Source organism: Leptomonas pyrrhocoris, assembly GCF_001293395.1.
Source record: "Leptomonas pyrrhocoris isolate H10 chromosome Unknown, whole genome shotgun sequence".
Lineage (NCBI taxonomy): Eukaryota > Euglenozoa > Kinetoplastea > Trypanosomatida > Trypanosomatidae > Leptomonas > Leptomonas pyrrhocoris.
In genome coordinates, this window is record NW_015438358.1 from 567,383 (window position 1) to 593,828 (window position 26,446).

At 54.2% G+C, this 26,446-nt stretch overlaps 12 protein-coding genes across 16 annotated transcripts; all 12 read right to left on the reverse strand.

Annotated features, from left to right (window-relative positions):
- Nucleotides 1-561: 561 nt before the first annotated feature.
- ABB37_01227 (hypothetical protein) lies at nt 562-2,998 on the reverse strand (the record flags this gene model as incomplete). The annotated part of the gene is made up of 1 exon (XM_015797647.1): nt 562-2,998. Exon 1 carries the CDS (start codon nt 2,857-2,859, stop codon nt 562-564), a length of 2,298 nt encoding a protein of 765 aa, XP_015663167.1. The 5' UTR covers nt 2,860-2,998.
- Nucleotides 2,999-3,789: 791 nt separating this feature from the next.
- Nucleotides 3,790-5,786, reverse strand: ABB37_01228 (hypothetical protein; the record flags this gene model as incomplete). Of its 2 annotated transcripts, none has more annotated exons than XM_015797649.1 (1): nt 3,790-5,786. In XM_015797649.1, the coding sequence occupies exon 1, from the start codon at nt 5,608-5,610 to the stop codon at nt 3,790-3,792; it is 1,821 nt and encodes a 606-aa protein (XP_015663169.1). In that variant the 5' UTR covers nt 5,611-5,786. The 2 variants fall into 2 exon arrangements, with proteins under 2 accessions (XP_015663169.1, XP_015663168.1); XM_015797648.1 differs by having other exon boundaries at nt 3,790-5,695.
- Nucleotides 5,787-6,591: 805 nt separating this feature from the next.
- Nucleotides 6,592-8,210, reverse strand: ABB37_01229 (putative mitochondrial hypothetical protein; the record flags this gene model as incomplete). 2 transcript variants are annotated; one of them, XM_015797651.1, is made up of 1 exon in its annotated part: nt 6,592-8,210. In XM_015797651.1, the coding sequence occupies exon 1, from the start codon at nt 8,119-8,121 to the stop codon at nt 6,592-6,594; it is 1,530 nt and encodes a 509-aa protein (XP_015663171.1). In that variant the 5' UTR covers nt 8,122-8,210. The 2 variants fall into 2 exon arrangements, with proteins under 2 accessions (XP_015663171.1, XP_015663170.1); XM_015797650.1 differs by having other exon boundaries at nt 6,592-8,203.
- A 470-nt stretch (nt 8,211-8,680) lies between these two features.
- ABB37_01230 (hypothetical protein) lies at nt 8,681-9,451 on the reverse strand (the record flags this gene model as incomplete). Its single annotated transcript, XM_015797652.1, has 1 exon — nt 8,681-9,451. The coding sequence occupies exon 1, from the start codon at nt 9,440-9,442 to the stop codon at nt 8,681-8,683; it is 762 nt and encodes a 253-aa protein (XP_015663172.1). The 5' UTR covers nt 9,443-9,451.
- Nucleotides 9,452-9,749: 298 nt separating this feature from the next.
- On the reverse strand, nt 9,750-11,828 carry ABB37_01231 (hypothetical protein; the record flags this gene model as incomplete). 2 transcript variants are annotated; one of them, XM_015797654.1, is made up of 1 exon in its annotated part: nt 9,750-11,828. In XM_015797654.1, the coding sequence occupies exon 1, from the start codon at nt 11,664-11,666 to the stop codon at nt 9,750-9,752; it is 1,917 nt and encodes a 638-aa protein (XP_015663174.1). In that variant the 5' UTR covers nt 11,667-11,828. The 2 variants fall into 2 exon arrangements, with proteins under 2 accessions (XP_015663174.1, XP_015663173.1); XM_015797653.1 differs by having other exon boundaries at nt 9,750-11,806.
- A 431-nt stretch (nt 11,829-12,259) lies between these two features.
- ABB37_01232 (hypothetical protein) lies at nt 12,260-13,108 on the reverse strand (the record flags this gene model as incomplete). The annotated part of the gene is made up of 1 exon (XM_015797655.1): nt 12,260-13,108. The coding sequence occupies exon 1, from the start codon at nt 12,959-12,961 to the stop codon at nt 12,260-12,262; it is 702 nt and encodes a 233-aa protein (XP_015663175.1). The 5' UTR covers nt 12,962-13,108.
- Nucleotides 13,109-13,650: 542 nt separating this feature from the next.
- ABB37_01233 (hypothetical protein) lies at nt 13,651-14,227 on the reverse strand (the record flags this gene model as incomplete). Its single annotated transcript, XM_015797656.1, has 1 exon — nt 13,651-14,227. The coding sequence occupies exon 1, from the start codon at nt 14,092-14,094 to the stop codon at nt 13,651-13,653; it is 444 nt and encodes a 147-aa protein (XP_015663176.1). The 5' UTR covers nt 14,095-14,227.
- Nucleotides 14,228-15,059: 832 nt separating this feature from the next.
- Nucleotides 15,060-17,215, reverse strand: ABB37_01234 (putative protein kinase; the record flags this gene model as incomplete). The annotated part of the gene is made up of 1 exon (XM_015797657.1): nt 15,060-17,215. The coding sequence occupies exon 1, from the start codon at nt 17,013-17,015 to the stop codon at nt 15,060-15,062; it is 1,956 nt and encodes a 651-aa protein (XP_015663177.1). The 5' UTR covers nt 17,016-17,215.
- A 1,991-nt stretch (nt 17,216-19,206) lies between these two features.
- On the reverse strand, nt 19,207-19,906 carry ABB37_01235 (putative mitochondrial Iron superoxide dismutase; the record flags this gene model as incomplete). The annotated part of the gene is made up of 1 exon (XM_015797658.1): nt 19,207-19,906. Exon 1 carries the CDS (start codon nt 19,792-19,794, stop codon nt 19,207-19,209), a length of 588 nt encoding a protein of 195 aa, XP_015663178.1. The 5' UTR covers nt 19,795-19,906.
- Nucleotides 19,907-21,306: 1,400 nt separating this feature from the next.
- On the reverse strand, nt 21,307-22,045 carry ABB37_01236 (putative mitochondrial Iron superoxide dismutase; the record flags this gene model as incomplete). The annotated part of the gene is made up of 1 exon (XM_015797659.1): nt 21,307-22,045. The coding sequence occupies exon 1, from the start codon at nt 21,931-21,933 to the stop codon at nt 21,307-21,309; it is 627 nt and encodes a 208-aa protein (XP_015663179.1). The 5' UTR covers nt 21,934-22,045.
- A 1,400-nt stretch (nt 22,046-23,445) lies between these two features.
- On the reverse strand, nt 23,446-24,174 carry ABB37_01237 (putative mitochondrial Iron superoxide dismutase; the record flags this gene model as incomplete). Of its 2 annotated transcripts, none has more annotated exons than XM_015797661.1 (1): nt 23,446-24,174. In XM_015797661.1, the coding sequence occupies exon 1, from the start codon at nt 24,070-24,072 to the stop codon at nt 23,446-23,448; it is 627 nt and encodes a 208-aa protein (XP_015663181.1). In that variant the 5' UTR covers nt 24,073-24,174. The 2 variants fall into 2 exon arrangements, with proteins under 2 accessions (XP_015663181.1, XP_015663180.1); XM_015797660.1 differs by having other exon boundaries at nt 23,446-24,151.
- Nucleotides 24,175-25,083: 909 nt separating this feature from the next.
- ABB37_01238 (putative rab11B GTPase) lies at nt 25,084-26,350 on the reverse strand (the record flags this gene model as incomplete). The annotated part of the gene is made up of 1 exon (XM_015797662.1): nt 25,084-26,350. Exon 1 carries the CDS (start codon nt 25,726-25,728, stop codon nt 25,084-25,086), a length of 645 nt encoding a protein of 214 aa, XP_015663182.1. The 5' UTR covers nt 25,729-26,350.
- Between the last annotated feature and the right edge of the window lie 96 nt (nt 26,351-26,446).

Below are 26,446 nucleotides of genomic sequence, written 5' to 3' on the forward strand. Positions count from 1 at the left end.
CAAGCGAGCAGGCGGAAGTGTGCTTCTCGGCCTGTGTTGAATTCTCACGTTCCTTGGCTGCATTAAACCACGGACAGTCTGCCTTTTCCACCCGGCGAGTTCTGGTGCAAAACATGAGAACCTGCACCCCAGTTCGTCAAACGAAAGGCGCGGTCGGCGGACCGTGAAATATCGTTGTTATTACCGTTGATAGGTTTGATTATTGCTTATCGTTAGGCGAAGAACATTAACGTTGAAAGAAAAACTTACACTCATTTTATTCTGCGAGACCTACTCTGGTTGGCGCAGTACCCGGTACTTCATCAAAACAAAAAGTAGGTGATCAGCTGCGCCGCCCATTCTACTGCTTTCCTCGTCGACCCACGTTCATTTCAAATGTACCTTACTTAATCGAACCGTTAGAACGAGCAACAATCCTCCTTCAACTTCATCTGTACTTTTGTTTACCGCTTAAATAGTTGTTACCGTGTACTTGAAAAAACAAAAAGATCAAAGACACACACACGCTGCTGCCTAAGGCGCCTTTCATCGATGGCGATTCTTTTCTTTCCCTTCTCATCGTTATTTCTTCATAGAGCGGAACAGCTTCCTCTTCTTGTGCGCAGGCTCCGCCTTCTCTGCGCCACTGTCTCCCGGGGCGGCAGACTTCTTTACATCCACGCCGTTCGCGATGTCCTCGCGCTGCCGCTTCAGAATGTTGCGCAGGGTCGGGTCCACGCCGTTGCCGCGCTGCTTGCGCTCCGCCGACACCTCCGAGAGCCACGCCTCGGCGCGCAGGAACGCCACGTTCTTCATCGCTTCGGCCAGCTGCGAACTACCGGCGGTCAGCATCGCATCCAGCACCACACGACCCGCCCACGGCGAGACCGACATCTCAAACACGTGCGACTTCAGCTCATTCATCAACAGCTTCCGCTCCCGCTCCAGCTGCCGTGTGCGGACCTCCCGCAGCAGCGCCTGCACGACGTAGCACGCGTGCTGGTGCAACGCGTAGGAGACGAGGGCATGCGACAGAACGTGGTAGTGCCGTGTGCGGTTGATCGCCCGCTGCTCCTTGCGGTTCAGCGTCTTCGCCTCCGCCGTCTCTGCCTTCTCTTTGACTTTTTCGTCTGCGTCGCGTCCGTTCTCCTGATTGCCCTCGGCGATTTTGGCCTCCTCCTCCTCCTCCCTCGCTGCCGCTGAAATGAGCTGATTCACCGCATTCACCACCGTTGCATCCGGCGCGTAGGCAAGCAGCTTCTGCATCACACGCGAGCCCTGCGCAAAGGACAGCGCGTGGTGCAGGTGAGACGCGTAGTACGTACTCAGTGCCTCCACGAGCGGTGCCCGCACCTCCTCCGGGGCGTACTGCAAAATAGACTCCAGCACATAACACGCAGACGGGTGCAGAACAAGCTCCTCGATGGACGGATGCTTCAGCAGCACCTCCAGTAGTGCACCGGCAACGTCGCCGCTGAGGTCCGTCTCCACCAGCTTCTGCAGCACGGGAGAGCTGACGGCGTTCTGCGAGAGCGCTACCGCCTGCGACGTGAGCTCCGCCGTGCTCTTCTCGGGGATGAGCTCGCGGGCCACCTCGATAAACGCACGCAGCAGCACCGAGCGCACCGGGTCGACGGCGACATCGACGATGGAATCCGCTGTGGTGCTTTCCGACACCTTCTTGCCCTTCTTGGGTGTCAGTTGTTTTTGCTGTCCCTGCGGAGTGGCCGCACCCTCCACGAGTGCAGACGTGGAAGGTGACGATGGCGCCTGGTACATCAGCTGCAGCAGTACCTTGCGCGCCTCCTCAACGTAGCGCACCACCGCCACACCGACCTGCACGGCGCCCTTCACGTGGGTAATAGAAAAGAGAACATTCGGGTTAGACGAAAGGGCAGCCCACAAGTCTGCCCGCTGGATGTCATCGCCGTGCTCCAGCGCAGCGCAGTAGACGTGCACGTTCTCGAGCCCCGTCGAGCGCGCGTTCGGCTTCGCCACGTTCGACCCGGTCCCGAAGTCCGGCGTTGCAAACTCCGCCGCTTCTTCCTTTTCACCGTCGGTCTTCATCTCCTTGTTGACGTCGGCTTTGGACGTGGCATCGAGATAGTCGCCGACGAACTCGCCAAGGTGGGCGTAGATGGCATCCTTCACCTCCGCTGGAGTGCGGGCGTGACGGAGCAGTGCCGTCAGCACCATCGACTCATCCGCGGAGCGGAACAGCGCGAGGATCGACGCATCAAGCTTATCCGAGGCCGCCACCGCTTCCTCATCGCCCTCTGGGTCGGCGTTCGCGTACGTTGGGAAGAGGGCCTCAATCACCCGCGTGCAGCCCTCCGCGACGGAGTCAATGAACTGGGCCACCACACGCATGCCGTACGGGTGCAGACTGAGGGCTGCAATGTGCGGCAGAAAGCGCTCCTGCACCATCTCGACGCACTCCGGCACCTTCATCAGCTTCTGCGCAACGTAGTTACCAAAAGGATGTATGCACAGCCGCTGGAACTCATCCTCGTCAACGTTCAACACAAAGGCCTCCGCAATTTCCTTCTTCTGCCGCGTCGGCACCTTCTCCAGCAAGTGCTGAACCACGGTGTTGCCTACCGGTGAGTTTGCCAGGTCCGGCAGCTTTCGACGCACGTTGTAGAGCATCTTCACGCGGTCCATGTTGTCGCAGTGGTCCAGCAAGGTGAGGAGGACGTGGTGCGTCGTCTTGTTCAGCGCGAGACCATACACGGCAGGCAGGATTTTCTGCACCACCTTCGCACGCTGGGCCGGCTTGCCGTAGAGCACGATCGCTTCCACCTGCTGCAGCGGCAGCGACTTGCCAGTCGCCACACGCTGCGAGGGGTTTTTGAGAAAGTCAAGTCTCATACCGGGCATGGTTGGAGGACTAGGAGAGCGTGAGGTTCGGCAAAGATGTGTGTGTGGGTGCGTGTGTTATATGTGAATGAATGGATGGGTATCAGCTAGGAATACCGCAAGCAGAGAACGTACGAGGGGAGCTAAAAGGGCTTCCAGCTTCAAAAGGGACAGAGCGAGACGGCAAAAAGAGGCGATTTGGTATGTTGAGAGAACAGCAGAAAAAGAAAACGCGGGTCTCAACAAGCCACCAAAAAAAAAGGGAGGTGCTCTGATGCTTCCTTCACGTTTGATGGGATGCTTCGACATCAACACTGGGAAGTACGTACGCACTGTCGTTGCAAACAGCCGTAACTGCAGGAGAATTATTCACGTATCGAAAAGGGTACATATGAAAAGGCTTCCAAAGCACCGCGCAATGGCGTCAGCTCGCCGTGCCTTCTCACGAACTCGTCCATCACAAATTCCTCGACACTACAAAGAGTTGGCTCTTTTTAGAGTTCGCCACTTTTTATTTTGCCGTTGTCTGTTTGAGGTAAGTAGTTGCCGCGTAGAAGATTACATCGAAACACAGGCAAAAGCTACAAAAAGAAAACATAAAGGAGCGAGCATGTATACCGTAACTAAAGAGAAGCATACGTTCCAGTAAATACGAATACAGGAAAAGAGAAGGTATGGATACAACGCACTCACTTTCAGTAATAGAGAGAGAGAATAGTATGTACATGACACTGCACGCTCATATTGTCGAGGTCAACGCTTAAAGAAAAAAAAACTACAGGAAGAAACAATCGCAGAGAAGCAAGCGTGAAACAAGAACAGCCGGTAACGTAAAAACCCAAAACAATTTTATTAAACATGCATCTTCTTCTTTCTTTTCCAATACTTACAGCCACAACCTTCGTATTTCGCACCAAAAGCGGTTTTTCTTTTCAATGGTACACCACTCTGTTACAGTTCATCGTGATCATCGACCGCCGCTTCCGAGGAGGTGAGCTTGGTGAGTCGGCGGCACGCTGCGGAATCGTCTGTCTCCTCGGCGATGAGACGAAGGTGAGCAAGAGGGGCATCCTTGTCCTTGCGTTGCGCTTCGCCTTCCTCGTCCGCGTCAGGTCCCTGGACGAAGGGAGCGTCTGTGGCGGCTGCACTGTCCGCCACGGTGGAGTCAGAGTTTTCGCGCGCCAGTGCACACACATCCTCCGCCGCATTCCCTGAAGGACGAGCCAAATCCTCGGCATTCGATACGGCGGTCGTCGCACCCTCCGCCTCATCCCTATGGTCTTCCTTGGTGGTTGCGGCATTTACCGTGTCCTCCAGTAGACCGCATTCCCGCATCAGCTGCGCCTTCATCGCGCTTCGCTGCGCCTCCTTCTCCGCACGCGCCGCCTTCTCGTCGGCCTCCGTCAGCTCCCGCACGCGCGCCGCCTCCTTCGCGGCATAAAGACCGTCCACACCGGCACGCGTCAGGTGCATCCAGCACAGCGCCTCCTCGGCCAGGACGTACTGACGGGCATCGGTCTGTGCTTCGGCGAGGTCGGTGAAGCGGCGTTGCTCGCGCAGCTCCGCGTGCCGTCGCGTCTTCTGCGCCTTCAGGCGGAGTCGCCCTTCCTCGACGAAGATGGCTTCCTCGCCGGGGCCGAACGTGCCGTCTTGTGTCACCGACGTCGCACGCGTCGTCCGACCGTCCGTAATGGGGAGCAGCGCCAGCTCGCCCAGCGCGCCGTTCAAGGTGACAGAAGGCGAGTTCTTATGGCGAAGCTGCCCCGCGTACTCTCGCGAACTGCGCGCAAAGGAGAGGGTGCTGCGCCGGCCGGACCCCACAACAAGGGAGTAACGGTCATGCGAACCCGTAGCAGCGCTCGTGCCACGACTGGGGTACTTCAAGCGGTAGTCCTCCTCTGGTCCTTTAATAAAACAGCCCGGTCCGAGAGGGCGGTGTTCCTTGTGCCAGAGAAAGAGCTCGCGGAGGTCGGCGCGCTCGTCCTCCTCGATGCGGCGGTAGCCCGACTCGTGCGCCGGGAGCAGTGCGCTGAACTGCACCTCCAGCAGCTCCCCGAGTCGCTGCTCCCGCAGTCGGGCCGCCACTTCCACCTCAATCACCTGCAACATTTCGTGGCGCGCCTTTGCACGCTCCAGCGCTTCAGCCACCACGAGTTCCTCGGCTTCGTTGCCGGCGAGCAATTCCGTACGTTCTTGTAAGGCCCTGATCAGGACGCTGGTAAAGGCAACCTCCTCGTTCGCCTGCAGGGCGCTGCGTTCGTTTTCCTCGCGATCGACGAGGCACTGACGCGGGGCTTCGTAGAGCGCGTAGTGCTCCATCGCCGAGTCGTGCGTTTCGGCGTCGACGTAGACCACCGCGGACTCCCCCTTCAGGGTTGATTCGTACACGAACGCGTTCGGGACCGAACTGAGCTCGCCCGACATGCCCCACTTCTTCTTCGCCGCATTGTCCATCTGCTCCCCTGCAGACGTCGCATACGCCAAGTGTCGTGCGGCGGCGGAAAACGCACTACCACCGCCACCGCCGCCAGCGGTCGCCACCTGCCCCTTTCGGCGTCCGCGAAGAAACGTAGATGTGACCGTCGACTTGCCTGGCGACGTGCGCTGCACCATCTGTCGCATCGTCTTGTACGGGCTTGGCGGCCGCGGTGGCCGCTCGTGCATGAGGCTGTGCGGCGTTGTCGTGGCTGGGTCGTAGCACGGCACCTCATCTGCCGAGGCCACGCCGGGGAACAGCACCTCGGCCGGTGTAGCGCCGCTTTCGACGTCCATCCGAAAGAGTCGCGAAGCGGAAATTCGAGGGGAGTAAAAGGCTTTTCAATGCAGGTTCGCCACTTGCATGAGAGCGTGTTTGTGCTGTCCGGCGATGAACAGGGTTGTTGAAGGCGACCCACAAGAAGATCAAAGATGCACGGAAGGCGGGAAGAGATTTTTTTTGAGGAAGAAACTGACGACCCAGAAAGTAGCAAACGCGAAGACGAAAAAAAAAACGAATTTGTCGAAGGCTCATCGACGAAGGAGCCGACGGGCGTCGAGCTGAGTTTCTTCGTTTCCTCTCCGTCCCAATGAACAGAAAAGGATAACACGAACACGTTGCCGCTGTCCAACAGGGAGCAAAGACGTCTTGCATGGTGTCGTTGTTTCTACGGTACCGGCTGAGCAGCAAGAAAAGTAATTTCCTCCATTCACACCAACGTGGGGGAGGGGGGTTGGGCCTCTTCGCACAAACGTATTATTTTTCTTTTTTTGCTTTGTAGCAACCTTTTTCGACTTCCCGCCTAAAGTAGAAGAGAGAGCTGCGCATGCCTTTGCGTCAACAGCACCGCTCTCCCGTTCCAGTTGTGCAGTCACACCGATATTATCGAGCGAGCGAGGGGAGGAAGGGTAAACAAGAAACTGCAGCTGCCAACATCAGCGGCGACAACCGTCACACACGCACACACCAAAACAAACCGCTCAGACGCATTGCTGACTCCTTCCTATGAGAGCCAAGAGTCACACCGCACACAACAACGGCTTTCAAAGTACACTTCAATATAACAGAACAGGAGATGGAAGAACAAAATCCTATGTGAGTAACAAGCAAAAAACCAAGAGAGTGAAGATGGTAGCTTGACAGCAATGGAGCTGGTGAGCAAAGCAACAGCGCCATGATGCAGAGAGACACAATTTGCCTTTTGCTGCCTATGCAAAAAAAAAAAGGCGGAAGAAGAGGTCGAGCACCGCTTCTCTCCACTCCCATCAACACAGCCGTCAATGAGGATACACCACCGGCACGCCATTGTGCCCCATCGCGGTGCGGCGCGACCACCCCGAGCCGTGCTGCATGCTGCCATCCATCATGCGGGTGGGCGCGACCTGACCCCAGAAGTTTGGGTCCTCGCCGTTGTTGACGGAGCCGTCCGCGCGGTGCCGCGCACGCACGCGCAGCTTCGCCGGCGGCGTCGCGTGGTACTCCAGCAGCGCCTCAATCTCCTCATCCACCGGCGCGGCCGGCTCTGGCAGCTCGACCTTCGCGTAGTACTCCTGCACTTGAATGTCCCACGCGGTGGTGAAGAAAGTGACGGCGCTCGGGTCTGCCGGAATGGCGTCCTGCACGGCGCGCAGACTCGCTAGACAGGCCGCCGGGGCGGCAGTTGCGCCCTGCTCTGCCGGTCTTGCGGTGTGCAGGCGGAAGTTGCTGCGCACGGCCAACGGAAAGTGCTGCCGCTCCTCCTCCGGTGTGAGGGTGCGCAGGTTGGGCACGGCGCCGGTCTGCTTGAACAGCAGGCAGAGGTGGCGGGTGGTGCCAGCGTCTTCGGTCGGCAGCGGCGCCACGTACGGGATGACCACGTCGCCTTCTCTCTGCAGCCCCTGCGTGTCAACCACCACGCCGTTGACCTGCGCCGCAGAGTGCGCAGAGAGGTTGGATACCATGTAATTCAGAAAGAACCCTTTGCTGGCGTGTTGGCGGTCGTGAGACAAGGGCACGCGGTACGGGTAGTCGGGGGATAGGATGACCAAGGTGTAATAGTTCGGGGCAGAGGAGGGAGATTCCTTCTTGGTGGTCGCGGAGGCCTCCGTGGCAGCAGCAGCCGTGGAAGCAGCGGCGGCGTCTTCCTCGAAAAAGAAGATGCTCGGCGGTTGCTGGAGGTCGGTGAGCTCGATGTAGTTGCCGCAGTGCGCCGTGAACCAGAAATTGCGCGCGGTCAGCTTCGTCTCTGGCAGCGGTGTGGGAATCGGCTCCCCGTCCTCGCCGGTCAAACGCGCACGCGTGTTGTACTGCCCCGGGAACACAACTGAAAGGTTGACGTCTGCCTTCACGTGAGGCACGTAGGCGGGACACACTTCGTGCTTGCGCAGGTAACGCAGCAGGCGGGCGCGGTGCCCGATCCACTGCGGCGACTGCGACGACGGCACCAGTGCACGGTGGTCGGCGTTGGGTACAGGCGGGTAGGAGGTGCGCGCAAAGTCGCTCGCGTTCCAGTACACAAAAAAGTCGGGCGGCGGGGTGAGGTGAAAGAGGTGCGGCGTGTCGAGCTCCGACTCGTAGACGGGGTACTGGAACATGCTGTCCGACAAGATCGTCTTCTCGTATGGGTACTGGAAATCGTGCATCGCCTCCGGACGGGGCAGCTTCTCGATTTGGCGCACTTTGCGATCTGCCTCGCGTTGCTCGCGCGTGCGGGCATCTTTTGTGCTGGACTGCGTCTTCCACCCCGGCATGTGATAGGCCGCCGCCGCCCCGCTAATGGCGCCTCCCGTCGCAGACGCCGCCGTCGTGCACCGTGGAAAACGCCGCATATTTCTTTTCTTGGCGATTTCACTTCGAGCGCCCACCACCGACTACAAAGAAAAAAAGGGAAAGGGAAAACCCAAACACGCCTGTGTACTTCGTTCAGAAGGAAGAGGAATAAAAGCGAGAAAAGAGAAGTGGAGACGTAAGCTTGATCGAGCTTGCGTGACGTTGGTTTGAGTCGCAAAGAGGACTTCGTACGCAGCAGTACGACAGAACGAATGATACGGAGTCGGACGTTTTCTTGTCCACAGAGGGATTTACCGGAGTCTCCCGAGTTTAGCCAGCTTGGTATGGCCAAATTCTGTTAAACCTCAGAATCAAGGAACAAAACGTACTTGACGCTCCACAGATGCTTAGTAGAATAGAACCTAGTTCTGGTGCATTGTAAAACTCAATGTATGGAAGAAAACGTCGTTCCAGATGTAAACAAAAAAAGGAGGGGGGCAGAGATACCTGTACATGTGCATGTTAATCTGCAGATCCTTCATATCAGCCTTGTGAAGGCCAAATAGAAGACTCTGAAAAGGGAAAAAAAAATGCAGAGCGTGATATAAAAAAACGGCATCATAAATATATAAAGCGAATTGTCTGTTCCACCATTTCATGTTCTCCTACACGGCGCGTCAGACGCGGTTTGGTGCTTTTCCGTCTTCTTGTAAAAGAAACGTTTTCATAGCCCGCAACCGTCGCTGTGGGATCGCGCTCCGGTTGTTCGCGTGTGTCTTGCGGATTCCGCTCAAACGAAGCGTGTTCAGAGCTCGTAACTGGCTCTGCGGAACCACACACTGACGGTTGACGCTTGTTTTCCCGTTGCCGCTCAAAGAAAGCCTTCTTGAACCCCGTTATCGGCTCCGTGAGACCACAAGCTGGCTGCTCGCGCCCGCGTTCAACGTAGCTCAGCCGCTCTCGATCGTACACCGTCTGCCCTTCCGCAAACGTCTTCTCCTTCAGCCACTGCTCATCCTCCGCGAAGTGTAGCATTTGCGTTCGGTAGGCACGGTAGGCGTCCGCTTCTGGGTCGCCGTAGTAGGCCCGAGAAGACGGTTCTATCTGCAGGGTGCTGCGGCCGTTAGTCGGGTCGCGCGTGTCGGACGGGTCCACTCCGATCGATTTGAGAAAGTCAAGCGGCGTTGCGCTTGCATCGACCACGCCGTGGCGGCGCTTTTCCTGTCTCCGGGCTTCGATGACGTGAATGGGTACGATGGATTGCACCTCCTCCGTGAAGAAGTCGTAGTCGCTGGTGTGAAGCCTAATGACGGAGTGCACGTTGTCTTCTTGGCGCAGCCGCTGGAACTCCGCCTCGGCTTCCTCGACTAAGCTTGGCATTGGAAACCCTATAAGGCAGAAAAAAAAAGAATAGATGTGAAGAAGGAGGGGGGGGGGAGCAACGATGACCCAAAGGCTCAAGCGACATGAAAACGATACGCGGAAACCCATCACTTTGCGGAAAAAACATTCGGCGAGGGAGAAATGTGAGTTCAGATCTGAGGCAGTTCAGGTGAGAAAGAAGCTCGTCTCCACATGAATCTTCCTTTATTACACAGCAGATCCAACTGTCGGAGTCGGTTGTTCGTCCTCATCTTCCTTTTCTTTACTGCACTGTCGAAAAAAAAAACCCTGTGCTTACGTCAGTTCAAAACAACTCATCAAGAAGGTCGTCGGGTGGTTGCTTGCGAGTGCGCAGATAGGCCATCAAGTCTTTCGGCTTCGACTCCATCTGCTTCATCTCGAAGTACTGCCGGACCGTTCCCTCGAGGGAGTCTTTCTCGGTGCCATAGACAGGCGAGCTCGTCTGCGGCGGGTACACAACTGGGACGTAGTGCGCCGTCTGCTGAATACTAGTGAGCTTCGCGCCAAACGGATACACAACATTAGGGGCGCGCAGCACGCAGCCTGGCTTGGGCCAGCACCAGCTCATGTTCCAGTACAGCGCCAACCACGCCTCTAACGTGGCCGGGACGTCTGTTCTGTTGGTCGTCGTCGCTGTTGGATGAGGAGAGCTCTGCAGCACCGCGTGCATGGGAGCATTCCCTCCACGCAAGAGACTCATGAGGGAGCGGCGGGTGGCCTCCGACGCACCGTAGTGCTTTTCGTTCGAGGTGAGTGCAAAGAGGGAGGACACCGCGCGTCGGCGAACTGCGGCGTGGTAGGCGGTGTCCCCACCGTGTTCCTCAAACACCTGAATGAGAAGCGGGATGAGCTGCCCGGCGAGGAAGGCATCATCCTGCAGGTTCTGCTGAAGATAGGCGTAGATCATCGGGTTCGACTGCCATCCAGCGCAGCGTTGCAGAAAGTAAGACACGTCATCGAGCCAGAGATTCGACACACGGCGCTGCTCGACCACCACACAGTCTTCCAGCGCAATCGACAGCTGTGCGAGATTGGGCGGGACGATCAGCGGAGCACCGCCGCTCTCCAGCACCGCCACGGCGAGAACAGGCAGCACCGCCGCCTCCGCGGGCAGGGCTTCATCTGGGGTGGCAAACAGATCTAGCGCCACCACGTTACCCCGCATCGTTGCCTCGTCATCGTGTAGCACCCAGTCGTAGCCGCCTTTCGGCGCAAAGATGGTGACCATCGCGGCAACGTGGTGCGCCGGCGCTGCCTGTGCAGATGTCGTTTTTGACGATGTAGCGGCAGCAGCTGCGCTGCTCATGTCGGGGCACATCAGCGAGAGCATCTTTTTCGCGCCAGGCGTCAGCCCCTCGTGCAACCAGGCAGCGCTGACCTCTTCCTGTTCTTCCTTCCCCAGCGGCGAGGCAGGACAGGAGAGAGGCAGGGCAGCCTGCATGACAAACTCGCCCGAGTCATTCAGGTGCCAATGCCGCACCATCCCCCGCTGCGAGACCCACGTCGCGGTGTCGCACAGCGCTCCGTCATCGATGTAGGAGGGCCACACCAGTTTCTCCCCGAGAATCGGCATCGCCGGACAGCCATCACCGCGATGAAAAAGCTGCAGATCGAGCACTTCATCTTCACGGCAACGGCGGTCTCCAAACGCATCGAGATCGACCGGCGAAGCATCATCGTTTCGTGCGTCGCTTTCACTTTCGGCGGCGGCGGCCACCTGCGCTTCTTGTTCCGTCAGTGGCACCTCCACCTCCTGTGAATGGTGAAGCACCTCATGGAAGGAGGCAACCAACTTGTGGAACGAGGAATCCTGCATATCCGTCCCGGGCGCTCCCCAGCCCCGTCGCAGCGCGATTTGCGGCTTTGGAAATGCATTCCAATTTCCTTTTGTCAGCCAGTCCACGCTGCTCTCGCCGCAGCCGGCGTGGGCCTGCGCAGCGCGCTTGGCATGCCCACGAACCGGTACCCCGGCCTCAAGGTACGGCATTAACTCTTCTTCCGACAGCAGTAGATCCTCTGCAGTGGTGATGGTGGCGGACGCCTCGGCTGACGGGGCCAGCACACACCGCCATTTGCCGGAAACATCAGCGGCTTTGAACGGAGGTGGGAGACGGAGCTGACTGAGGACGTCGCGCAGCGCGTAGACAGGGAGTCCACAGTACGTCTCCGTCGACACAGCCGGCGACGCAATCGCGGACATGCACGACAGCACCAAGTTGCTCGTTGGAAAAAATAATAGTGATGGTAACACAGTTGGTTTTTCCCGCGACCAGCCAAAACCGTTTTTGTTGGTCTGTCTTATCCAGCTTCTAATTATTGTTTAGCGCTTCCTCTGCCAGCTGCAGTTGAGGATTGACGACACTTTCATGCGAGACAGTGATGAAGAGATTTGGCAGTGGGTTGATTTTTAAAGTACATGAAGGTTCATCGTCAAAGCCACATCCCGCACAAACACCTCTGTTGGGGGTTATGAAAAGCGTGATCGTGTAATTTTGGGGGGAATGTTCTAATGTTTCTACAACAACCATGAAGACACGGAGAAGTTTCTCACCCACTTCTATTCGTAAAGAAAATGTGTCGCCGAGCATTTTGAAGATCACGTATGCGAGGACAACAGAAGAAATTACGTCTTACCTCTTTTTTGTTGTTTTTTAATCCCTTACGAGCGACATTAAACGGAGTTAAATGAACACACAGACACAAAAAGCCCACAAAGCACAGTGCGGATGTTGAGCACGACAGCTTCACCTTCTTCACTCCCTCGCCTGCAGCCATACGGCACAACCTGTGCAGTTAATACAGGGAACGGGTGGGGACTTTTTGTGACCGCTGCTGGTAGCTGCTAGTGTTAGCCCGACGCTGCGTCGAGCCGCGTTGGCCGCCACGTCCGCCACGTCCGTGCTGAAAGCTCGAAGCGACACCGTGTTCACCGCGCGACTTCGGCGCCGCTGTCGAACCTCGTTTGGAGTCCCACGCGCCGCCGCCTCGACCACCACGGAACGCACCACGAGAAGCTCGACGCTGTCCTTTGGCCTCGGCCGCTCTCCGACGAGAGGTCGCAATGTCCTCTTCCTCCTCCTCCTCTCCGTCGTCGTCCACCTCAAACGCGCTATCCTCGCCGCCACTCCCCGACGAAAAGGCGTCGCTATCCGTTGCTTCAACCTCATCCTCCTCTTCCTCCTCGGCCTCGCCATCACTCGCGCCTGTTGCTGCCGCCGCTGCTCCTCGATTCCCACGAGTGGCGTCTTTGTTCTGTGCCTCTGCCGCCTTCTCCGCGGCCCGCTCCGCCTTTCGGCGCAAGATGTACGACTCCATCAGCGCCGTCGTGTGACTGTCCTCCTGCCCCGCAAACTTCCTTGCGGCGATGCGGCCGAGGCGACGCTTGAGGCGAATCACGCGGTTCGTTTTCGCGAGCTTCGCCTGCTTCTCCTTGCGCTTCTCCGAGCGCGTTTTCATGACATCGCCGCCGCGCGCGTAGGGGTTGCCGCGGGCCATGTCTCGCAAGCAGTTCAATTGGTATATGTATATATGGATACGTACGTTAACCGCCGTGCGACACAAGGTGTCTATTACGCACGGTCAGCCGCAAATATCTCTTCGGATTGGCCAGGTGCCAGGAAGACAGCAAAGAAAGAAGTCAGCTTTTAAACAAGGAAGGAAAACGCGGGGGGTTCAACACAAATGTACCGGGAAAAAACGAGAAGAGGGGTGTCAAATCGATGGGAAAGGATCTTTTTCCTAAGTTTTGAGACAAGGAAAGGCAACGCTGACGTTACGCATTGCTGCTTCAACACGTCAGCGCACATTTGGGGTAGGGGGGAAATGAGTGACTAAGTGAGGTTTTTGTTTGCTCTATTCTTCCTTTCCATAGTGCAGTATTATTCGTCAGGTGTCAAGCAAACGTCAAGCACACCAACAAAACCACGACAACACACGCCCATCACCGACAACAGAGGAAGGGAAACAAAGAGTGTAAAATCTAAATCCAGCTCGCTGCACGAGCATACGCACTTCCAGCTCGAGAGACGGTCAAAGAAGTACTCAGCATGGGCCCGTAAGGCGCACCGTCGTGCTCACGCAACCTGAGCACTCGGTGATCGCTCTTTGTTGCAAGGCGAGAAAATACCACAAATGGGAAACGGTGCCGTTGCGAGAGTCTCTTTTGCACACAACTCGTTGACGTTTCAGCGGCGACGCTTCCTCGACTTTTGTCCGGCAGTTTCCGTGCGTCCGACGTAGCGGCCAGCCTCGAAGCCGGCGCGGTAGAAAGACTGCACCAGCGTCTTCACATCATCTGGAAGTTGAAGACCGCCGAGATCACTCGCTGCGGCTTCTGCCGCAGATTTCGTGGCGCCGTTCTTTTCATTCACAGAGCTTTTCGACGATGTCGTCGAGTCAGTGGAGGAGCATTCCCCATCGTCCTCCGTCTCTGATGCAGAGACTGAAGTCTCGTTACTGCGGTCATTGATGTCCGGGTGCGCCGCATCGCTCACGGCGGCTGAGTTCTCCAACTGCTCGTTAAAGAGCTTTAGCAGATACTCGTCGTCCCACAGCGCCTCATCGGCTCTGGAGTACGTCTCAGCTTTTGGGTGCGCATTGCGCTCGCGTGCACGTCGTGCGGTAGACATCGGCGCTACCAGAATGAGAGATAACGTGCACCGCTTGTGTTCGTTGCGCGTAACCGCCCGACAAGAAAGCTGCAATGCGCCGCTGCGTTCTGCGAAACCCGCAGCTGTGAATGCGTTAGATATGAATAGATACTTGCAGATCCATATGAGAAGTTCGTAGGAGGGGGAAGAGGAGGGGGGAGAGAGGGGAAAGAGGAAGCGCAAATTCGGGGGTAGCAGCAGCAGGATGCAGTCGATGCGGCAAACAGCAGCAGCCACTTTTTATCTTCTCGCATAAAAAGTGCGAATGAAGCGACGGAGATGAACTGGTGCCGCACCTCAGAACCGCATCAACAACGAAAGAAAGGAAGAGATCGTAAGGTCCTACAAGGGCAATGCCGTGCGTCAAAGCACCTCAGAATTTGAGCAGATGAGCATCTGCTTGCACGGTGAAAAGTAAAAAAAAGTTTCAACGTGCCTATTCGCTTTTTAACTACTCTCGTATCAGAAAATGAGACAAAAAAAAAACAGATACATTATGCGTTGGAAAAGACAAGACCAGAAGTAATACATAATAATGCAGGGAGCTACCTCCATGACAGTTATCAACACCTTCGTAAGCAGAATAGGACGACCGCAGAAAGAACAACCATTCCTCCTGCGGTTAACACCCAACAGAAGAAAAAGAAGGCCCCAACTTATGAAAACGTGTGTTGTTTTATATATTTTTACTTTTCTATTTTTTACAGAACCGTTATGTCGAGACAAAGTAGCAGAAAAAAAAAGAGCCGTACACAGGATCAACAACAGTATCAAAAACAGGAAACATATAAACATGTAAATATATATATATTTATGTTTATATATACACGAATACTTGTGATAGCAAGCACGCGCTAAACAACGCGGATCTCTACCCATTAAAAGGACACGCAGTCTCCTCCGCAGCATGAACAAAACTAAAGAAAAGAACACAGCGTCACCACCTAATCCATTTGGAGAGCTCGCATGAGGGTGTGCATCCACTTGTCGAGCTCCGTGGCGCTGGCGACGCCGAACACGATGGAGTTGGAGCTCACCATCGCCACGGCAAACGCGTAGGGCGGCTTGTAGCCACCCGGCGCCGACGCCGCCACGCGCACGTGCGCGTCCTCCACCTCGCATGGGCTAACGGACTTGATCGACGACAGCGGCACACGCTTGCTCCGCTCTCCACCACTCACCGCCTCCTTTCCTTTTGACAGTGAGATGGTGAGCATATTGCCGTCCAACATCAGATACCGCTCCTTCCATACGCCGTTGTGGCTGTCCTTGTACACGACACCCTCGTAGCGCGGCGCGGCGCCCTCAGATATCGTCCGCTTCGCCTCGTTCTCGATCACCTGCTTTCCCTCCGCAATGCCTTGCAGAACCAACGTTTGATCAGCCGCATCCGGGAAGAACAGCTGTTGTCGATCCAGCGACGGGTCGACCGCCAGCTTCGCCGCGTCGGCGCTGGCCAGCGACTGCACGTGCTTTTCGAACATGTAGAGGTGATGCTGCATGATGGGACGGTGCAGCAACTCCTCCGCACTCGGGCGCCTCTCTGGCTCTTTCTCAAACACCGCGACGAGCAGCTCTCGCATGTCGTTTGAGAAGGGCGCGGCCGTGCTCTCGCCGTGACGGCACTCTGCAATGACGGAGGGCAATGGTGCCGTTGGAGGGATAAACTCTTGCTCCAACACACAGCTCCGCAGCTCCGGCAGCCCGCCGGCCTCAAACGGACGGCGTCCGCCCATCAGCAGTTCATAGAGCACCACACCCGCAGCCCAGATGTCTGCCTTCTTGCCGTAGCGCTTTCCTTTCCACATTTCCGGTGATAGGTAGTAGGGCGTCCCCAAGAAGGTGCCCGCGATCGTTTCGCTGCTCACGGTGCTCTCGTACTTCTGCGAGAAGCCAAAGTCACCGAGCTTGAGAAAGCCACGGGAGGTAAGCAGCAGATTCGCGCTTTTGATGTCCCGGTGAATCATACGCCGAGCGTGAATGTGATGAAGGGCCAGGAGGAGTTGGACAAAGTATGTTCCCGCCTCGCGCTCGGAGAGCAGCATTCGGGAAGCACCCGACTCCGCGCCGTCCACGGCCGCACCTGGACCGGCGTTGGAGGGCGAAAAGCTGTCCGCACCGAGGAACGTCGGCGGAGGGCTGGAGGTGCTATAAAGGTTCTGCCGCAGGTCGCCGTGGTCCGCAAACTCGGTCACAATCACGACCGTCTCCGCATCGCTGTCGAGCACGTAGTGCTCATAGTAGCGAATGATGGCGAAGTGATGGGTGTGCGCGAGGCACATAATCTCCGTCTGCGCGTACTGCCGGTCCTGCGTCTGCATCGCACGCAGATCCATAATCTTCGCCACGTACAAGCCGTTTGGCTGGGTTGGGTTGGCGAGGGCGTTGCTTTGAATCTGCGCCTCCGCGGCTGGGTGGGCGGACGGGTCGTACGCGGGGTTGCGTCTCACAATGTACGCCTCCCCGTAGGCGCCTTTGCCAATCGCCCGTATTTTAATGTACTTGCTCCCGTTCTCCGCCGCGCCGACGACGTCTGTCAAACCAATGTAACCGACGTGGCTCGCCAAGTCAGACAACGGAATCGGGGAGTTGTCCGCAAGTGGGGACGAGACGGAGCGGCTGACGTTGTTACCCGGCTCGCTGTGGATCAACGGGCTGCCTCCCCCTGTCCCAGTCGGATAATCGTGTCCGTTTCGATTGACGGGCGACATCCGCGGCAGTGCGATGTCCGGCACATAGGTCGCCGTTCCGGTACTGTTGTTGGTGTGCTGTCGTCCAGCTGCGGCGAGAGGGGAGGCGGTGCGGACGCCGTTGGGCTTGACGGGGATGATGGTGCAGTCTCCATCAGTGGTGCCTTTGCTGCGCACAGGAATGTGCCCTTTAGCGTTGCCGCTGCCCATGTTGATGATGATGATGCTCCACACACAAACACACAGGTACTTTATATGTTTGTTGTCTCTCCTCTTCTTTTTCTGCTACGGCAGAGTTGCTTCACAGCAGAAGGTACAACAATGAAACGATAACCAAAGCAAAAGAGTCGTATGGAATCTAACAATTGACTTGTTTCATACAAGAAGGAAAAAAATGCTTGCTTGTGAACTATAGTTGGAAGAGGAAAAGAGAATGTTGGGAGCGTGAAAAGGTAGAAGAGCAACATAAGCGTAGAGCATTCCAGAATCGGACACATTATGAAAAGAGAGTTTGTTTCAGCTGCGGCACAACCAACAGATTCGTGAGCGACAACCCATTCGTAGCTGTTTTTTGAAGGTACGAAAAGCCATGAGGCACACAGAGCCCTCAGCCTTCGTGCAGCTTCATAGCGATAAGGCAGCGCCTCCTTCAGTCAAGCCGAGGCTTCCCCTGTCCTTTTGCGCACCTTCGCGACAAGTAAAAGGGACTAGCCAAAACAGGGGGAAAAAAGAACCTCTGAACCGTAAGTTGCTATTGCTGTTGTCCCCATTATGTGGTCTTCATTCGGCTTTCTCCATGTGCTCACGATTCACCAAGGATTTCGTTGTCATTTGAAAATACGAAAAGAAAAAATAAAAGGGTAAAACGCAAAACGTGGAAGACTTCAAAGCGTGAAAAGAGGGAGCATGTTTGTTGTTGTTGTCGTCGTCGTTCTTTGCTGTTACTCCTACAGCGAAGAAGGCTGAGACCCCTCGCAAACTACAACAAGCAGAGACGCATAGCGGCGTCATTTGCCCGTGTACGTGAGACAGAGCAACTCTGGCGCGTTCAACGCATGAATGAGAAGCCGAGGGAGGAAGCGGAGAACTCCAAAAAAGAAGAATAAAACACACCAAAAAAAAAGTGCTCGCCTCTTTTCGTTTGACGCCGCTTCACAAACACTTCCTTCTTCATATATTTGTGTGGATGTGTGTACAGTGTGTGAGTGTATGCTACGATGCAAAGCAGAAGTCTTCCTTTTTTTCCCACATGTTTTTCTTTTCCGTTTTTCCTGGTTTTTACCCGTTTACCTCTTTCAAATTTGTGTGTAATATAAAACTCGTTCGACGCTTTTTTTTTCCCGCTCATGGAGCCGTGATAAGAGGTGAGGAGCGCAAATAAAGAAGTAGAAGAAGACTCCGATAGACAGACTTGCTCCTCTTCTCATTTGTTTTTTTTTTTAAGTGCCTAAGTTCAAAAAACAGTAGAAGCGAGAAAAACAAGAGAGAAAAGGAATGTCGGAGATTTCGTCGTGTGACCCAATGCGTTATATATAGAGATGGGTATCGCACGGGGGAAACGTTTGCGCATTCGCTATTGCCGCTCATAACAGAAAGAAGAGGGTTTATACGCGCATAGCTGAACAGCCTCCGACAGGAACTAAAAATAGAAAAACGAACCGAAAATACGAAGGACCAGAAGGAAGCTATGCCATCAAGGGACATAGAGCGAAACGGAAGAATAATAATAATAATAGTTAAAGCAAGGAGAAGTGCTTAGATCGATTTCGCAAGAAAAAAAATGGGGCAAGTATAACGCCCAAAAAGGCCCAACTCTACGCCCCTCAGTAATCCGTCTATCCCCCTGCGCTCTTCCCGCCCGTAATCCGCACAAGGGCGGCAGCAGCAGCACATCAACCCCTCATTACCGAAGCGTAACGACGCGTAACGAAGGTCGTGGCGCCTCAGCGTCCTCGCTGCGCATGCTCCTTTAACACACCTTTTCAACAGGCCGGGAGGACGACGGAACCTGCGGTTGCGCCCCTTTTTCTTTAGAAAAAAAAATGTGTGTGTTGTCTTTGACCAGCCCAAAAGAAGACACCCCACCTAAGAACTCGGAAAAATGGAGTTTGCAAGCAAGTCGTGGAAGAGATGACGACACGCGCCGAGGTGGGTAGCGAGCGTACGTCGACACACTCACAACAGCAGAAAAAAAAGAAGAAGAGCGAAGGAAGATACCGTTGGGCAAAGTGGGTCTTTTCGTGTACGCGTCTCGCTACATGCCCGCAGGAAGATCACAGCAACTGCTTTTCCTCTGGCACATAAACCTTTTTCTTGTTCTTCTGCTATTCTTGCGTGAATACGCTTCATCAGCTCGCTCATCACGTCACGGTGGACGCGTGCTCACCGTCCGGATCTGCCTTTACAGCTGCTCCGAGGCGAAGTCCCAGTTCACCACCTTCCACCACGTGTTGACGTAGGCGGCACGGTCGTTCCGGTAGTCGATGTAGTACGCATGCTCCCACACATCGCACGTCAGGATGGGCTTCAGGTTCTCCTCCGTCAGAGGACAGTTCGCATCGTGCGACTGGTACACCTTCAGCTTGCCGCTGGCCGTGTCCTTCACCAGCCAGGCCCAGCCGGAGCCGAAGTGGCCGTTCGCGGCAGCCGTGAACTCCTCCTTGAACTTGGCAAAGCTACCGAAGCTCTCCGTGATGGCGTTCGCGATCTTGCCGTGGGGCTCGCCGCCGCCGTTCGCCGACATGCAGCGCCAGTAGAAGTCGTGGTTGAAGATCTGCGCGGCCGAGTTGAAGGCGGGGCCCTTCACCGTCTTGATGATCTCCACCAGCGACTTCGACGCCAGGTCGGGGTTTGCCTCCGCCGCAGCGTTCAGCTTCACCGCGTAGCCCTTGTGGTGTTTGTCGTAGTGGAAGGTGACCTGCTCCTTCGAGATGCCCTTCGACGCGAGCGCGTCATAGCCCCAAGGCAGCGGCTGAACAGCGAACGGCATGATATCTGAAGAAAGGTATTTAGTAGGTAAATACGAGGTCAAACAGCTACAAAAAGCAGGTAAGAGACGTCGAAAAGTGCTAACGAGTAAGTGATAGGGCGGTTGTGAATCCTTTCAGCGTGCATTTGTGTGTTTCAGGATTTGTGGTTTAGTGGTATGCGTCAGGTGCGCATTAACGAATGGAAAAAGAGGGGAATTTAGAGCGGAGGGATAAAGGAGTGGCAACGATGGTGATCGAATACAGAAAGGAGCGGAGTGGTGGGATACAACAAAGCGCCGTGACGGGGTGGGGGATTTCTTGAAGAACTCAATTCGACCGCAAGAAACACGAACGGCGTTGTTTGCCAATAAAAGCCAGAAATGACGTACGCTGACCCAACCTCCCTTTTCTCGTTCTCTCCTCCTCTCGAATGGATGCGTGCGGGATCAGCCAAAAAGACACGCGTTCCTTTTTCCCTGCCTCCGTTTGCTTGCTAAAGCCGTGTTCTATCCCACTCCGTTTCTTTAGCATAATAATAATAATGATAATAATAATAACAACAAAAACTGAGATGATGTGCTGACCTGCACTCGTCGCTTAGCTGCGTTGCCGTAGTTCACCATACTCCCATTGCATGAGTGAGCACAAATTACCGTCTCAATGAATGCAAAGAGTAAAAAACAAAAGCTGTGGAAACATTTAAAGACAAAGAAAAGAGGAGAAAGCCTTAGACTCTTCACAACAGACAAAACCACCATTATTGCATTTGGTGTTGACGGCGTACTGTTGTGTTCCGTAACGTCGTGTGCAGCTGTAAAGCACAACAGAAGAGTAAACCAGTAAAGCACAAGTTAGTGTAATAAGTTCATAAATTGGAAAGGAATGTGGAAAGCGCTTCCTCCCGTCACGGAGCTGAGCAGTATCGAAGAAAGTGGAGCTGCGATGCCCGAAATTTATATAGAGGATCGAAGCACCGTTAAACAATGAAGTACACGAAGAACAAAAAGATCTTAAAAAGGAGAATCGAATCGCTGGCATCCTCTTCTCCCACGTTGCCACGCTTACTAATCTGTTCCCCTTTTCTCTTCTTGAAAGCTTCATTATTCCTATTATCTTTCAAGACTGTGTCCACGCCTTCGGCTCGCCATACCTACAAGCCGCTTGCACCCTCAGCCGAATGTGTCAACTCACGCGCAGATTGAAAAACAGCATGTATAAAACAGTAAAAGGAATCGAACAACTGTCCTCTTCTGCTTTTTTCCTCAACAACAAAACAAAAGACATCAACAGAAGGAGAAAAAACGAGAACGGGGACGCACCGCAGACGGGTGACGTACGGATACTGAAGTCACCGGCAATCGTGCAAGCGCCATACCCACCACCACAACAGTGTTGAGGCGTTCGCACATTAGGCTGTTGAAGACTGGAACACGCGATGCCCTGTCGGCCAACGAGAAAAAAAATACCCCGTGCATTTCCATATTTTTTCAATACCGGCCGGCGATCTTTCAGTTCACTTTCTTTCGCTTCAACTACAAATCGCTGTTTACGTAGCTGGACCCGCTTGAGGCACTGTAGCACTTGTTGGCGAAGTCCCAGTTCACCACCTTCCACCACGTGTTGACGTAGGCGGCACGGTCGTTCCGGTAGTCGATGTAGTACGCATGCTCCCACACATCGCACGTCAGGATGGGCTTCAGGTTCTCCTCCGTCAGAGGACAGTTCGCATCGTGCGACTGGTACACCTTCAGCTTGCCGCTGGCCGTGTCCTTCACCAGCCAGGCCCAGCCGGAGCCGAAGTGGCCGTTCGCGGCAGCCGTGAACTCCTCCTTGAACTTGGCAAAGCTACCGAAGCTCTCCGTGATGGCGTTCGCGATCTTGCCGTGGGGCTCGCCGCCGCCGTTCGCCGACATGCAGCGCCAGTAGAAGTCGTGGTTGAAGATCTGCGCGGCCGAGTTGAAGGCGGGGCCCTTCACCGTCTTGATGATCTCCACCAGCGACTTCGACGCCAGGTCGGGGTTTGCCTCCGCCGCAGCGTTCAGCTTCACCGCGTAGCCCTTGTGGTGTTTGTCGTAGTGGAAGGTGACCTGCTCCTTCGAGATGCCCTTCGACGCGAGCGCGTCATAGCCCCAAGGCAGCGGCTGAACAGCGAACGGCATGATATCTGAAGAAAGGTATTTAGTAGGTAAATACGAGGTCAAACAGCTACAAAAAGCAGGTAAGAGACGTCGAAAAGTGCTAACGAGTAAGTGATAGGGCGGTTGTGAATCCTTTCAGCGTGCATTTGTGTGTTTCAGGATTTGTGGTTTAGTGGTATGCGTCAGGTGCGCATTAACGAATGGAAAAAGAGGGGAATTTAGAGCGGAGGGATAAAGGAGTGGCAACGATGGTGATCGAATACAGAAAGGAGCGGAGTGGTGGGATACAACAAAGCGCCGTGACGGGGTGGGGGATTTCTTGAAGAACTCAATTCGACCGCAAGAAACACGAACGGCGTTGTTTGCCAATAAAAGCCAGAAATGACGTACGCTGACCCAACCTCCCTTTTCTCGTTCTCTCCTCCTCTCGAATGGATGCGTGCGGGATCAGCCAAAAAGACACGCGTTCCTTTTTCCCTGCCTCCGTTTGCTTGCTAAAGCCGTGTTCTATCCCACTCCGTTTCTTTAGCATAATAATAATAATGATAATAATAATAACAACAAAAACTGAGATGATGTGCTGACCTGCACTCGTCGCTTAGCTGCGTTGCCGTAGTTCACCATACTCCCATTGCATGAGTGAGCACAAATTACCGTCTCAATGAATGCAAAGAGTAAAAAACAAAAGCTGTGGAAACATTTAAAGACAAAGAAAAGAGGAGAAAGCCTTAGACTCTTCACAACAGACAAAACCACCATTATTGCATTTGGTGTTGACGGCGTACTGTTGTGTTCCGTAACGTCGTGTGCAGCTGTAAAGCACAACAGAAGAGTAAACCAGTAAAGCACAAGTTAGTGTAATAAGTTCATAAATTGGAAAGGAATGTGGAAAGCGCTTCCTCCCGTCACGGAGCTGAGCAGTATCGAAGAAAGTGGAGCTGCGATGCCCGAAATTTATATAGAGGATCGAAGCACCGTTAAACAATGAAGTACACGAAGAACAAAAAGATCTTAAAAAGGAGAATCGAATCGCTGGCATCCTCTTCTCCCACGTTGCCACGCTTACTAATCTGTTCCCCTTTTCTCTTCTTGAAAGCTTCATTATTCCTATTATCTTTCAAGACTGTGTCCACGCCTTCGGCTCGCCATACCTACAAGCCGCTTGCACCCTCAGCCGAATGTGTCAACTCACGCGCAGATTGAAAAACAGCATGTATAAAACAGTAAAAGGAATCGAACAACTGTCCTCTTCTGCTTTTTTCCTCAACAACAAAACAAAAGACATCAACAGAAGGAGAAAAAACGAGAACGGGGACGCACCGCAGACGGGTGACGTACGGATACTGAAGTCACCGGCAATCGTGCAAGCGCCATACCCACCACCACAACAGTGTTGAGGCGTTCGCACATTAGGCTGTTGAAGACTGGAACACGCGATGCCCTGTCGGCCAACGAGAAAAAAAATACCCCGTGCATTTCCATATTTTTTCAATACCGGCCGGCGATCTTTCAGTTCACTTTCTTTCGCTTCAACTACAAATCGCTGTTTACGTAGCTGGACCCGCTTGAGGCACTGTAGCACTTGTTGGCGAAGTCCCAGTTCACCACCTTCCACCACGTGTTGACGTAGGCGGCACGGTCGTTCCGGTAGTCGATGTAGTACGCATGCTCCCACACATCGCACGTCAGGATGGGCTTCAGGTTCTCCTCCGTCAGAGGACAGTTCGCATCGTGCGACTGGTACACCTTCAGCTTGCCGCTGGCCGTGTCCTTCACCAGCCAGGCCCAGCCGGAGCCGAAGTGGCCGTTCGCGGCAGCCGTGAACTCCTCCTTGAACTTGGCAAAGCTACCGAAGCTCTCCGTGATGGCGTTCGCGATCTTGCCGTGGGGCTCGCCGCCGCCGTTCGCCGACATGCAGCGCCAGTAGAAGTCGTGGTTGAAGATCTGCGCGGCCGAGTTGAAGGCGGGGCCCTTCACCGTCTTGATGATCTCCACCAGCGACTTCGACGCCAGGTCGGGGTTTGCCTCCGCCGCAGCGTTCAGCTTCACCGCGTAGCCCTTGTGGTGTTTGTCGTAGTGGAAGGTGACCTGCTCCTTCGAGATGCCCTTCGACGCGAGCGCGTCGTAGCGCCAAGGCAGCGGCTGAACAGCGAACGGCATGATATCTGGAGAAAAAGTGTTTCTTTTTCCAAGGGAAGAAGCTATGGAAAGCTAGAAGAACAGCAAAGCGGTAATCCACTTATAGGAGAAAAATAGAACAGCTTTTTGAAGAGTTCAGAGGCAGCAGGCACAGGAAACATCATTGAGGAAGGTGCGAAGTAAATGAACCATTTGTGCAATAACACGTCTAACAAGGACAAGGAGGAGAGGGAGGGAGGGGCCCTCCAGGCGGCTGCTTCTTTCCTTGTCATTTGTTTTTCTGTGAGACGTTAAGTGGCACCATGTCGAGAGAGAGAGAGACCGAGAGCAGCGGGCTTTGTTTTCATCTGCCGCATTTAGCGGTAGTGACACAAAAAAAAAGGGAAGAAAAAACGCAAGCATTTCCTTCCCTTCAAACTGGCGTCACCGCACTTAAACATCGTTGTCGATCGAACAAGCTGCCCAGCAAAAGAATTCTTTTCCATTCGAAGAGCCTCGGCTGCGCTTCTACGCGCAGTTACGTGATCTACAAACGAAAAGTAAACCAAAAAAAAACCGATTCACTGCACCTCGACATCGCTTAAGAGCATCTCTTTTGAAATAAAACAAAAACCGACAAAAACCGAAACGAGCTTCTCCCTCAACGGTGTGGTACAGAACATTGGCCCAGGAAAGGAGAGAGCGGTGTGTCTTCTTTGCGGCAGAGGTGCACGCACACGCACACACACACGCTTGACACGTCCTACCCGTTTTTTTCTTCTTCTTCTTCTTCATTTCCGTTGGACACCGACGCCGTCCTTCTGTCCATGTTACCGTTCCTTGCCCCAAAAGTAGTGTGACAGCAGCGCACACGAACGCACCCATATTTAAATATAGATATATATATAGAGAGAGAGAGAGAAAACGGATACAGCAACCCTGAAACAACAGCAGGGTAAAAACAAAAAGTGCTCCCATCAACGTTCTATCGAATGGCATCACAAGTGCCGAATGTAGCTGGTTGATTCCTTTCCTTTTTTAACTTTTTCCTTCTCACGACGATGCAGGCACCGGCTTGCTCTTGTCATCCTTCAGCATATCGATGATGTGCGCCATGTAATCATCCTTGGACGGATTCTTCTTGTAGGCGGCCGCTGTCGAGATGGCACTTTCGAACAGCTGCACCACATTCGTGCCATCTGCCGCCGAGACGTAGTACAACGGAAAATTGTACTTGGTCGCGAAGGCAAAACTCTTGCTCGTCACTGTAGGATCGACATCGATTTTGTTGCACGCGACGATGCACGGGATGTGCTCGCGGTAGTTGCGCATCTCTGCCAGCCACTTTTCTAAATTCTTGTAGGTGGCCTTCCGGGTGCTGTCGAAGACGAGAATGCAGGCGTGGGCCTCGTGGTAGTAGCTGGGGTGCACCGTGGCAAAGCGTTCCTGCCCTGCCGTGTCCCAAATATCCACATCGACCTCCTCATTATCATCCGCGATGAAGTCGTAGCGGTAGAGCGTGAGGGCGTAGGTGGACATCTGCACTGGCACGTAGCGCTGCATGAGGAACCGCTCCACCAGCTTCGATTTACCGACGGCGCTATCGCCCAGGAGAATCAACTTGACCGGCTTGCGGACCTCGTCAGGGCGGTCGTCAAGCACCGTCTTGGGCTTCAAAATTTTCATTTCGCCAGACATATCGAAGAGACGAAATATAAACAAGAAAGAGAAGAAAAAAAAAGAGGACCTGTAGCGCAATTCCCTTCGCTTCTTTCGCACTTTCTACTTGCGGTAGTTATCAGGGGAAAAACAATAACAGTAATATGAATGGCTCACTTTGAATTCCAAAAAGTGACACTACCACGCAGTGGCGGCTTGACGTGAAGATGCGAAGGATGTTTGCTTTTGGAGGAGTTTCCACAGGAAAGAGAGAAGTAACTAAAAAAAAAGAGAAGAGCGACAGCAGCAGTATTAGGTGACCACAGAGAAAAAGGAAGCGAAACGGAAGAGCTGTACAAGCGCAAAAGTAACTGCGAAACTCGAGAACTGACTTGCGGAGAACAAAAAATGAAGACGTCACAAAACGCGGTAACTGGATATCCTCAGAAGTGTATGGTGCACAAGTATATAGATGTGTGTAGGTCAATATAAGCAAACTATAAGAAATGTGGAGAGCTCAATGGGCCACGTCAATTTGCGTTGTTTGTGCTTGCACAAGCGGATATATAAAGAGGGTTACAGCAGAGGAGATGATTACATGTGTAGGTGTGTGGGGGGGAACAAGTTCTGACGCGTATCGAGGGTCACACGCACTGGGAGCTGTCGTTAAGCAATATGAGTGCAGAAGGTGCATCGTTACAGGTGAGCGTGCGAGAAGGAGAAAAAAAAAAGCAGATGCATCAGGAAGAATAAGTTG